Below are 12,340 nucleotides of genomic sequence, written 5' to 3' on the forward strand. Positions count from 1 at the left end.
TTTACAACAGCCACCCAGAGCACACTGAGCATGTGCAGTGCCACTGACACTCCAGAATGCAAGATGGGGAGCTCCTGGGCACAATTTTAAAGGCCTCACTTTTATAGGCTGCCGAACCTCTACGCTTGTCCAATGAGTTCTGTAAATAAAACACGCCATTTATACCCATGTTTGTTTTTAGGGTTTTGTTCCCCTTTAAATAGTAATTAACACAAAGCAATACGTGGCAGCAAACTCTTCCATGACCATAAAGCCTCTTCAGCGTGCTATCTGCAGTACCAATCAATTTTTGGCGCTGCCCAATTGCTATCCCATGGGGGGGGGGAATGCTGGGATATAGACACTGCATCCGATAATCCATAAACCCATTCTCTTATTGGCATCTGTACTATGTTCTCTATGAAACATCTCCTAAGGAACTGCAGATTCTTGTAACTAGCTGAAAATGTATATAACATAATTATATGTATGTGTGTATATATATATATATATATATATATATATATATATATATATATATATATATATATATATATATATATACACATACATACACAGTATATTATATATATATATATATGAATATGAGTTTGCCCAGTAGCAGTAACCCACAGCAACCAATTAGATTTTAACTTATAAGCACATGGTAAGTAAATGCTACCTAATTGGTTGCTAATTGCTTGGGTTACTGCTCCTGGGCAAACTTAGCACCTTGTACTTCATATACCCCCCCCCCCCTTTATGCGATATATTCCATTTCAACTCATCACAGAAATTATACATCATTCCCACCAATCCCAGTGGAGATTACAATCTAAACTCCCGATCACATTCCGAGTTGGCAGTTTTAACAGAAACCTGCCTGTTTTGATTCCCAATGCGGGCCGGCTCACTCCTACTGCACATACATACACTAAATGACTCGGCCCAATTACATTTCATAGTTTGCACGTGGAACGCCTGAATCATTAAAACCTATGCAGCAGCTCTCCAGTTTGGAATTTCAGAAACTATCTGGTTGCTAGGGTCTAAATTGCCCTAGTAACCAGGCAGTGGTTTGAATAAAAGACTGATATATGAATAGGAGAGGGGTTGAATAGAAAGATAAGTAATATAAAGTAACAATAACAATAAAACTGTAGCCTCATCGAGCAATAGTATTGTGGCTGCCGGGGTCAGTGACCCCCATTTGAAAGCTGCAAAGAGGCAGAGCAATAAGAAAAAACAAAATCACAAACAATACAATATAAATAATGACCAATTGAAAAGTTGCTAAGTATGGCCATTCTATAACATACTAAAATAACTACCTTTTTATCTTTCTATTTAGACCCTCCTCCACTCATATCCCTGTCTTCGAAACCAATGCCTGGTTGCTAGGCTAAATCCTAGCAACCAGATAGCTGCTGAAATTCCAAACTGGAGAACTGCTGAACAAAAATCTAAATAGTTCAAAAAAATTAAGACCAACTGCAAATTGTCTCAGGATAGCACTCACAACATGAGATTGGTCTTCATTTCTTATTATTTGTAGGTTTTTTTTCACTTTTCATTCAGCAACTTTCCAGTTTGGAATTTCAGTGGTTGCTAGGGTCTAAATTACCTTAGTGACCAGGGAGTGGTTTGAATGCAAGACTGATATATTTATGGCCGAGGACCTAAACAGAAAGAAAAGTAACGATACCAATATATTTGTAGCCTTACGGAGCAGTTGTAGTTGCTGCCGGGGTCGGCGACCCCTATTTAAACGGTAGAAAAAGGCAAATCATTCTAAAACGTTAAAAAATAAATAATGAAGACCAATTTAAAAGTTGCTTAGAACTGGCCATTCTATAATGTACTAAAAGGTGAACCGCCCCTTTAAAGTAGTAAGGAAAACCAAAAAAAATGAGGAACCTAAAATTGAACTGAAGTGCAATAGAGAGACTCCCCCTAGTGATCAACAGAGGGTACTACAGCAATAGATACCCCTACTCCCTAAAGGGAAACAACCCCTTTAACCTGCTACATCCAACTGCATGAATATTCTTTCCATTCAGAAAAGCAGACAAGTCCACCCTATCCACGCTGCCACGGTTGCTCCATTTAAACCTATTTTATCTGCTGTTTCTATTATTTTCTCCTATAATTCTAAAACGCAACGAATACTGCAAAAAAAACTGTTTTTATTACAAAAATATTAAAATAAAACAAAAACAATATTTTCCGTTGACAAAGAAACGGTTACCGAGCACTAGTACCGAAGGGGATAAAACGACTGTGCTTTGTGCTGAGGGGGAACGGATAGAATGACAGGCCAGTAGGAGGGGAGACAATGCTGGGCCTTACAGAGGCCGGAGGAAGGAACAGATTAGTTGGAGGCTTGGGTATCGCAGGGATGGGGCTAAGCAGAAAGGTGAGACTGATAGTTTTGTGCTAGAAATACAATGAACTTTTGTATCCCTAAACCTGGGGACAGAATTAACTGTAGGTGTCTGGGGTAGGACCATGTGACTCAGCACCAACTTGTACAGTGAGAGATGGAAGAGAATGCTCAGTGTACTACAGCCTGGGATTATACGAACTAGAATGTTCCAAAAAGGGATAAAATATTACAAAGGCAATGCTTAGTCTACTACAGCCTGTGATTGGATCAAAGTGAATGTTCTGTTGGGGACAGTCTGAATATAGATAAAATAGAATGCTCACTGTACTATAGGGGGTATTAAATGAATGGGAATGTTTAGAGGGAGGGGTAGTCTGAGATTAGATAATTAGACAAAGGCAATGTTCAGTCTAGTACAGTCTGTGATTGGGTGAAAGTGAATGTTCAGCGAGCCACAGTCTGAGATTAGAAGAAAGACAATGTTCAGTGAAGGATACTCTGTGACTAGAAGGAAGAAAATGCTCAGAGTACTAATGTCTGGTATGGGATAAAAGTGACTGTTCAGTGAGAGACAGTCTAGATTAGGGGTGGCCAGACTTCGTCCATCGGCGATCTACCGGTGACTCCTCCCCCAAGATGCAGCATACGTACGCGTTCACGCCGCAATTTTGCATCTCCCGGCTTTGTTGAGGTCCACTAGGAATCCACGGGGGACCGACTAGTGGACCGTGATTGACGTCTTGGCCACCCCTGGTCTAGATTGAAGAAAATGCTCAGGGTGCTACTGGCTGAGATAAGATGAAATAGAATGTTCAGTGAGGGACAGTCTGAGATTAGAATAAAGACAATGTTCAGTGAAACATACTCTGTGACTAGATGGAAGAGAATGCTCAGGGTACTAATGTCTGGGATAAGATGCAATAGAATGTTCAGTGAGATTAGAAGAAAAGACAATGTTCAGTGAAGTGAAGATACTCTGACTAGATTGAAGAGAATGCTCAGATGAAAGGGAATGTTCAGTTGGGGACAGTCTGATCAAGGATCCTCAGCAAGGGATACTCCATGTACTGTAGGCTGAGATTAGATGAAAGAGAATGTTCAGAGAGGGACAGATTAGGATAAAATGAAAAGGCTCAGTATAGGACAGACTGGGTTTAGTTAAAAAAAAAAAAAGAGTGTTCAGTAACAGATAGAAATTAAGTGAAAGTTAGAGAGAACGCTCGGTATCGGAAGTTGGTGAATACATCAATCTTGGGGCCACTGCCAGCGGCTGTGAGGACCTGGAAAGTGAAAAAGAGTGCAAATTAACCAAGAATAAAGGGGTCTCTCACCCCTGTAGGTGCTGCATCTCATCCCCCTACACTGTCCCCTCTCACTTTGCTTTGTACCTGCCCCCAGCTCCCAGGCCCCTCACCTAAATATCAACATTCCCAGTAAGCCCAGCCTCCAAGCCTTTCATCCCTACCTTATTTTCCTGTGATGCCTCATTGACGCTCAGAGAGTAAACACAGCGAGGGGTGCTGGGAATCTGCGCTTTGATGTCCCCGTTTATCTGACAGTGATTAACATAGGGGCCCTGCCCAGCGCACAGGATCTGGGGAGAGAGAAAATGGCGGCGAGAGAAATAGGAAATTATAGGAGTTATAAGTGCATGGGAATCTATAGGAAGAGATGGAGCAGACGCAAGGTCCATGGGAGGTGGAGGGGGGGCCACAGTGCCATTTATCAAAGGTTTATGATTGGTTAAATGGGGAGAAGGGGGTCAGGAAAGAGCAGGATAAGTGCTGGAAACAATTCACTTACCATGTCCTGGTAAAACATGACCTGCTGCTGACTCTCATTCAGTGGGAAAATGGTTGTTGGCGTCACGGAGCGAAGGTGCCAAAGACTCAACTTGGGGCCCCCGCCACATACCTAGGGGTGAGAAACTGTTACACATCCAGACCGTCACTCACACACAGCGTGGCTCTGGGGGGTCTCGGTGACAAAGCCACACAGGGTCCCGTGGTTATCCATGGGTATCACAATCACACAAGGCTGGACCTCATTGGATATTACTGTTCCAAGGCTAGAAACCCTGCACCTTTACAGACACTGATTGTACCCAAGGCCGCCATCAGGAACTTATGGGAGTTATTTATATGGGGCCCAGATCATATAAAGAGTTCCACTGATTAATGTGCTAATAAGTCATTCAGTTTATTGGGGGTCAGTGGGGTTTGCCCTAAGTTTAACCCCTTCCCACCTACCTGCTCCTGGCTCTGTGCTGTCATTGCTTGATATGGAAGTTACGTACGTTTTTGCATAAGTTACGTAAACGGCGTTGAGGTGGCCATACACGCTAGGGGTGGGCAATATCGGGCTGATTCAGGCTAATTAGAACGACGGGTGAAGGTGCAGTTGGTTCGGGGACCACATCAATGAGTCCCCGATCCGACTAAATTTTTTAAACCTGCCCGATCGATATCTGCCCGATTTCAGGCCAGATATCGGTCGGACAGGCCCGTCATTTGGGCCAATAAGCTGCCGAATTGGTCTAAGGGACTGATATCGGCAGCTACAATCGCCCCTTGTATGGCCACCTTTAGTTAAGGGGCCCAATAACTAGTCAGTAGTAGTTCATAAAAATAGCCAAAATAATGATTGTGCTAAGTCAGTATTTTAATTGGTCAGTGGAGTTTATACATAAGTCATGTAACTTTCTTTGTATGCATAACTTTATGTGTAACTTACACGATTTGCGTAACTTTCACAATGTCACCGGGCCCCCTTAAGAAAGATTTCACGGGGCCTGGCACAACTGTACCCCCTCTCCCCCCCAATGGTGGCCCTGATTGTACCCCAAAGGTGCACCAACCATATCCCCCCCCCCCCCCAGCAGGTTCTTACCATCCAATCAGAGTCGGTGGTTAAACCATATCCCACCCCCCCCAGCCGGTTCTTACCATCCAATCCGAGTCGGTGGTTAAGCAGCTGATCCATTTCCCGTACTGTGGCCGAGCGCATTCCTAGGCACAGACAGATGGTTAGCAGGTACCTGCCAGAGTAACCACAGTTGGGCTCCCTCGTTCCCTTTTCTAGGCTGTGGGCAGGGCCTCAAGGGCTGTTTTGGTTAACGAAAGAGGATTTTCTAATTCTGTGCTATGAAGGAGGAGGGGAGGAGCGCCCTCTGCTGGCTAAGCAGCAAACAAAATGGCAGCCTGCCTGTCGCTGTGTAAATAATGCACCTAAATCTATTGCATGCTGGGACATTACATATCATGTCAACCCCAAAAATAATTGTGTGCCTAATAAAAGAAAACATGATTCTAAGCAACTTTTCAATTAAATTCCAACTTTAAAAGTTATGTGTAAATGTAATTGCTACTTAAAGCAGCATTTGCTGAACTCCTGGGTGTTACTTTTTAAACAATGTTGCAAAGGTCTGGCTCCTCCAGAAAGACAGGTCTGTCAGGCTGCTGCCTCGTGTAACATTGTTTCATATGCCGGGGAATCGAAAAGGCCAGACACACACTGCTTCTAATAGAAATTACATATATACAAATAACAGAAAACCACTACATATGTATAATGAATGTATACTGCAAAGTTGCTTAGAATTTTGTTTTCTTTTATAAGGAATTTTGGGTTGACTTGCCCTTTAATTCCACCCAAATCGTCTTTATAGGGATAGTGCAGTGGGAACCTCATATTTCTCAGTGTTACCTCATATTTATAGACTTCAATCTTGTGAGTCTGAGCCCCATTTCGAAGATCTGCAAGAAGAGATGATGATGAGGAGGAGGAGAAGGAGGAGGAAGAGGATGATTTAGACAATATCAATAAATACTATGATACTCCATTCACACTCTCACCCCATATCCTGACAGTTCCATCTTCGCCGCCGGACACGCACTCCCTCTGCTGCTCACGCAGGGCCAAGCAGTGAATATAATCCTCGTGTCCTTCCAGCGCCATCTACAGACCAATGAGACGGTTAAAGGGGAACTTTGCCTTTACAGAAACTTTGCCGATTAGAAAAGGAACTTTTTCATGGACCTAATATGGTTTTTAAATGAATAGCCTTCCTATTCTGTCTCTTGATGGCATGCAATTAAAAAAAGCTATTTGGTTGTCAGGGTCACTGCCCCTAGCAACCAAAAAAAAAACTTCTTCAACATTAAATTTAAAGGGGTGGTTTACCAATATGTTCTAAGCAACTTTCCAATTGGTCTTCATTTTTTTTATCTTTTATAGTTTTTGAATTATTTGCCTTCTACTTCTTCCTCTGTTCAGCTTTCAAATGGGGGTCACTGACCCCGGCAAAAAACTTTTGCTCTGTGAGGCTCCAGTTTTATTGTTATTATTACTTATCTTTTTATTCAGCCCCTCTACTATTCATATATCAGTCACTCTCTCAAACCACTACCTGGTTACTAAGGTCAATTGGACCCTAGCAACCAGAGAACTGCTGAAATTCTAACCTGGGGAGCTGCGGAACAAAAAGTAAAATAATGAAAAAACTACAAATAATAAAAAATGAAGACCAATTGCAAATTGTCTCAAAATATCACTCTCTACATCATACTAACGTTAACCCAAAGGTAAATGTGCCATCCGGTTAGTAAAGTCACTAATCCTAAGGGGTATGTTACAGAATGGCATATTCTTAGCACCTTTGCAATTAGTCTTCACTTTTTATTTTGTATAGTTTTGAACTATTTGCCTTCCTCTTCTGACTCTTTCCAGCTTTCAAATGGGGGTCACTGACCCCGGCAGCCAAAAACTATTGCTCTGTGAGGCTCCAGTTTTATTGTTATTATTACTTTTTATTACTTATCTTTTTATTCAGCCCCTCTACTATTCATATATCACTCTCTCAAACCACCCCCTGGTTACTAAGGTAAATTGGACCCTAGCAACCAGAGAACTGCTGAAATTCCAAACTGGAGAGCTGCGGAACAAAAAGTAAAATAATGAAAAAACTACCAATGATAAAAAATGAAGACCAATTGCAAATTGTCTCAAAATATCACTCTCTAAAGTTAACCCAAAGTTAAACAATCCCTTAAATGTGCCATCCGGTTAGTAAAGTCACTAATCCTAAGGGGTATGTTACAGAATGGCCTATTCTTAGCACCTTTGCAATTAGTCTTCACTTTTTATTTTGTATAGTTTCTGAGTTATTTCCTTTCGTTTTCTGACTCTTTCCAGCTTTCAAAAGGGGGTCACTGACCCCGGAAGCCATACAGGATAGTTTTGTGAGGCTAAAACGTTGTTACTTTTTATTACCTTGCCTATTCAGGCCCTCTATGTTCACATTCCAGTCCCTCATTCAAACCAATGCCTGGTTGCTAAGGTAATTTAGACCTAAGCAATGTGCTGAATTTCCAAACTGGAGAGCTACTGAACAGAACGCTAAATATTTAAAAAACAACAAATAATAAAAAATGAAGACCAATTGCAAAATGTCTTAGAACATCACCATGTACATCATACTAAAAGTTATTTTAAAGGTGAACAACCCCCTTTCACTACGTATTTATATATAGGCACCCAAGTTGCCGCCCTCTGGCCCTAAGGTGTGTGTATAGAATGGGTTCAAGGTACTTGGCAATGGGAAGAACCTGCTGCAGGGTGTGGGTGTTTAGACAACAACAGACGTCAGCCCCACACCCCGTATGACATAAGCCTCAAGTCCAGGAAGCAAAACTACCAACAGTGCAGATTTTATGGTTTTATTATTCTGATGACCAATCTGACTTCTCAGGTTCATTTCTATCCATGAACAATAGCAGTGAGGACCTGAGGGAGCTGAGAGAGCCAGGAGGGCCTGTGGGCCACATTCAGCTCATAGGCTTCCATTGGCTGCAGCACGTGCAACAGACACCAATCACAAGACTCATACTAAGCCACACCCCCATACTTACCGTAAAGGTTCCACTCTCCAAGTCCATAGAATGAATGTTGCATGTCCCCCCAGCAAGGAGCAAGGAGTTATCCTGAGAGGAAATAGCAATGAAGGAAACAAAATCAAAACAGTGAGGAATAGGCATGAGGGCTTTCCATAAAGGTGTTTAGGGGGGAGGAGTTTAGAAGTAAATGTAGGGAGAAACAGAGGTTTGGGGTACTGGTTGTACTGGGCAATAAAATGGGTGGGTGGTGTAAGGCTATAGGTAGTTACCCTAGTGAGCAGGCAGCAGGGCAGAGTTCATCAGGGTGATATTTAGAGGTGAGAAGATAATGACTAGGAATGGGTTTTATGTAAGTAAGTGGGGGCTGGTTGAACTGCAGCTTGCTGGTGGGGGGAGTTAGAGTAAAGCAGGGCCGGAACTAATGGGAAATGATGGAGATGGGGGGGCGCTAGGCAGGTACTTCTTCTGCCTACCCTTAAGGTCCCCATACACGTTGAGATTCGCTTGCTTGGCTAGATGGGTGGGCGATATCGGGGAGCGTGTAGGTAAAAAAAAAAAATAATAATTAGATCGTTTGGCCCCAGGGCCATATATTGGCAGCAATGGGGCAGTCGGTTCGGGGGCACCTGGCCGATCGATATTTGGCCGATTTCAGGCCAGATATTAGTCAGGCATGCCCCTCGTTTATGCCCCTACACGGGCCGATAAGTTGCCGAATCAGTCCAAGGGACCGATATCGGCAGCTACAATCGGCCTGTGTATGGGGACCTTAAGTCAGGACTCTCTTGGCCCCACTGTAATGCTCCCCCACACACGCTCATGTGTGCACTCTTTAGTGTGCACGTGTTGCACATATGGGGGGGTGAGGAGGCCGACCAGGTGGCCTAGGGCACCCAGGGGGCTAGGCCCACCTCTGGAGTAAAGAAGGGAGGGATGGAGGCTGCTGGGAAAGGAAGATAAGTGAAGACGGGTAAGGAGAGGCAGGAAGGTTATTAGAGAGGAGAATGAAAAGGTCTGGGAACAGTATTGGGAGCTTAGTGATAGGGAAGAAGAAGGGGGCAGTGGGGGGGATCCTCACTTTCTCATTCAGGATCATGCTGTTGATTTCTGGAGACTCCAAGTTGCTTCTGAAAGATAGAAAAAAAAAATCAGCAGACTGGAATAGTGCTTTCTGGTTCTACCAATGGCCTCACTATCTATACCCCCCGGCTTACCTGCTGGGGATACAGCGGGTCCATAACTGGGTACAGCCCTGGAGGGAAGATACGTTAGTACAGAAGTACAGCCGGAGGGCACTAATACATGCTTTATGCATCCCCAGCACTAGGGGGCGGCCCTACCTTCTTCTGGATATCATTCCAGTTCCACCCTTTCACCTCATTGCCCCCGGAGCTGATCAGGTGACGCTCGGTGGAGATCAAACTGTAAATAGGGCCCGAATGTGCTACAGGAAGAGAGAGGGGTCACGTTACGGTGCTCCCTTGGGCACTGAATCCGTAGGTACATCCATGTGTAACATTCTTACCTTGGAATATGGCGACTGGCTGCTTGCTCAGCTCTTTGGCCTCGGAACTCAAAGCGGCAGAAAGACTGTGGAGGGGGCAATAAAAAAAAAAAACGTGTTAGAGAATGTGAAGCAGCCAAAATGCAAAGTTGAACCTTCCGGGCCTCACCTAAAAACTCCAATCTGGCCCAGGTTGTTTCCGGCCACTAAGTACTTCCCACAGGGGGAGAAGCATTGGCTGAAAACCGTCATGTGGAGCAGCTCCAGCGAGCGGGAGATGTCGGTCTGTGAGCAGGGGGAGAAAAAGAAAATGGCGTCACATTTCCGAGAGACTCTTACCTCGTTACGGGTCTATGAAAATATGCTCATAAGCACCCTGTAGTAGTTCTGCACCCACCAATAGCACCCCAAAGTGGCATCAGATTTGGACCCCCATTTAAATGCCTTTTGTGCCACCAGAGGCGCCTCTGCTCTACACTGATGCTTCAATGTCATAGGCAAGTACTGGGGGGGGGGGCAAATGGGGCACAAAAGTAGCTCCCCATACCTGGAGCAGAACCCTTCAGCTTGCTCCCCAACATGCACAATCTTAAAGGGGTAGTTCACCTAAAAATAACATTTAGTATGATGTAGACATTGAGACAATTTGCAATTGGTTTTCGTTTTTTTGCTTTTTGTAATTTTTTTCCGTTATTTAGCTTTTAGTTTAGCAGCTCTCCATATTGGAATTTAAGCAGCTATCCAGTTGCTAGGGTCTTGTTTACCTTAGCAACCAAGCAGCGGTGTGAAAGAGAGAGTGGAGTATGAATAGAACATGGACTGAATAAAAAGATAAGGGATAAAAAGTGACAAAAATGAAATGTTATTGGCTAGTGGGGTCAGTGACCACCATGTAAACGCTGGAAAGATGTAGACAAAGAAGGCAAATAAATCAAAAACTATAAAAAAAATAATGAAGACCAATTGCAAAGTTGTTATGAATAGTACATTTTAACAAACTAAAAGTTATCTTAAAGGTGAACCACCGCTTTCCTACTGTTCCTATATGGCACGCCAGAGGAACCCACTCATGCAGCCCACCCCTCCTGTATGCAGTGCTGCTGAACACAGGGGGCACTATGTACAGTGCCAGGCCCAAGTCTTTGTGCTTATATCCAGAAGTCAAAAGATTTGTCCCCGTACAGCTTCCTTACATTTGTTATAAACGGACCGTGGCAGCTTTACGTGAGCAAAAGATCCCATAATGCACTGCTCCCATTGGGAGATGTAACATAGAGTTCATTGTGATGGGATCTTCTAACCTTGCAGATACACAAGTGGACAAACCTTAAGCTGGCCATACACGTGGCGATCTGACGATGTTTCGTGCGACCGAAGGAGGTAGAAACAATAGGATTTCTACCTCCTTCTGCCGATTCAGCGCTGAAGGTAGATTTTGGTCAGACGCCTTCTATGGCGCCCGATCAAAATTTTCAAACTGGTCCGATCGGCGAGACGACCGATATCAGCAGCTTCCTGCGATATCGGTCGACTCACCGACATACCATACACGCACCGAATATCGTACGAAACGAGGTTTCGTACGATATTATCGGTGCGTGTATGGCCACCTTTAGCCAGATATTGGCCAGGCAGGGAGGGGCCCCTGATAATAAGCTAGTATCTCAGTCTGGAGGAGCCAACTCAGCCGGTTTTTGAAGATATTTGGATCCTAATCCAATTTGCAGTTGGTCTCCATTTTTTCTTTCTTTGGAGCTTTCGGGGACTATTCCTTGGGATCTCCCATTTTGGATTGCAACTGTTATCTGGTTGCTATGGGAAACACAATCAGGGTCGGACTGGGATACCTGAAAAAAACCCAGTGGCCCTGACCCGATCCCCACTGCAGAGGGTTAGGGGGACATGCCCCGCGGGGGCACCTTGGGGGTGAGGGGCCCTTGGGGCAGCAGCCCCGGTTGGCCCTGCACCCCCCCCCCAGTCCAACCCTGAACACAATACAATTACACTGGGATCTGCTGCTCAGCATTGAAAGAACCAGTGTCGGACCGGCCCCCCAGGATACCAGGGAAACTCCCGGTGGGCCCTCCTGCCCCTAATCTAACTTCATGGCCATTCCCTATTTCTGAATGGGAACAAAGAATAGAAATAGATGGAAGAATAGGTACTAGTATATAAATGAGACTAGGAGAATAAAGAAATTGGGTGGGGAAAGGAGGAAAATAGTTTTATAAGTTCATCTATGGTCTAAGGTTTTCCCTGGGGTCTGGACACTGGAAAAAACTACATATCCCAGCATGCCCTGAGGGCCCAGGTGCAGTTAAGGTTTCAACAGCAAAAGAGTTGAACAAGCCCCGCAATAGGGACCGAGAGACAATTTTCCCCATTAACACATTCGTTCACCTCCGCGTTAGCCAACATGACGTCACGTGTTCCGGCCGCTCAGTCCCGGGAAAAAAGCGGGCGCAGGAAAGTGACGTCGCACTAAAACGCGCGGCATGCCGGGACGTGTAGTCCCATAGGCGGAAACCGGGCGGTGACGTCAGCAGGCCGCCGCTCTGATTGGGTAAGAGACCCGCC

At 44.5% G+C, this 12,340-nt stretch overlaps 1 protein-coding gene across 1 annotated transcript; it reads right to left on the bottom strand.

The window, feature by feature from the left end:
* Positions 1–2,145: 2,145 nt before the first annotated feature.
* On the bottom strand, positions 2,146–12,265 carry thoc6 (THO complex 6). Its single transcript, XM_031893751.1, has 13 exons — positions 12,164–12,265; positions 9,933–10,048; positions 9,785–9,849; positions 9,600–9,703; positions 9,474–9,511; positions 9,338–9,386; positions 8,275–8,346; positions 6,220–6,322; positions 6,071–6,120; positions 5,311–5,373; positions 4,169–4,279; positions 3,831–3,959; positions 2,146–3,645 (listed from the first exon to the last, which is right to left on the bottom strand). Exons 1-13 carry the CDS (start codon positions 12,179–12,181, stop codon positions 3,562–3,564), a joined length of 1,002 nt encoding a protein of 333 aa, XP_031749611.1. The 5' UTR covers positions 12,182–12,265; the 3' UTR covers positions 2,146–3,561.
* Positions 12,266–12,340: the final 75 nt, after the last annotated feature.

The sequence above is a fragment of the Xenopus tropicalis genome, chromosome 9, assembly GCF_000004195.4.
Source record: "Xenopus tropicalis strain Nigerian chromosome 9, UCB_Xtro_10.0, whole genome shotgun sequence".
In the NCBI taxonomy this organism is placed as follows: domain Eukaryota; kingdom Metazoa; phylum Chordata; class Amphibia; order Anura; family Pipidae; genus Xenopus; species Xenopus tropicalis.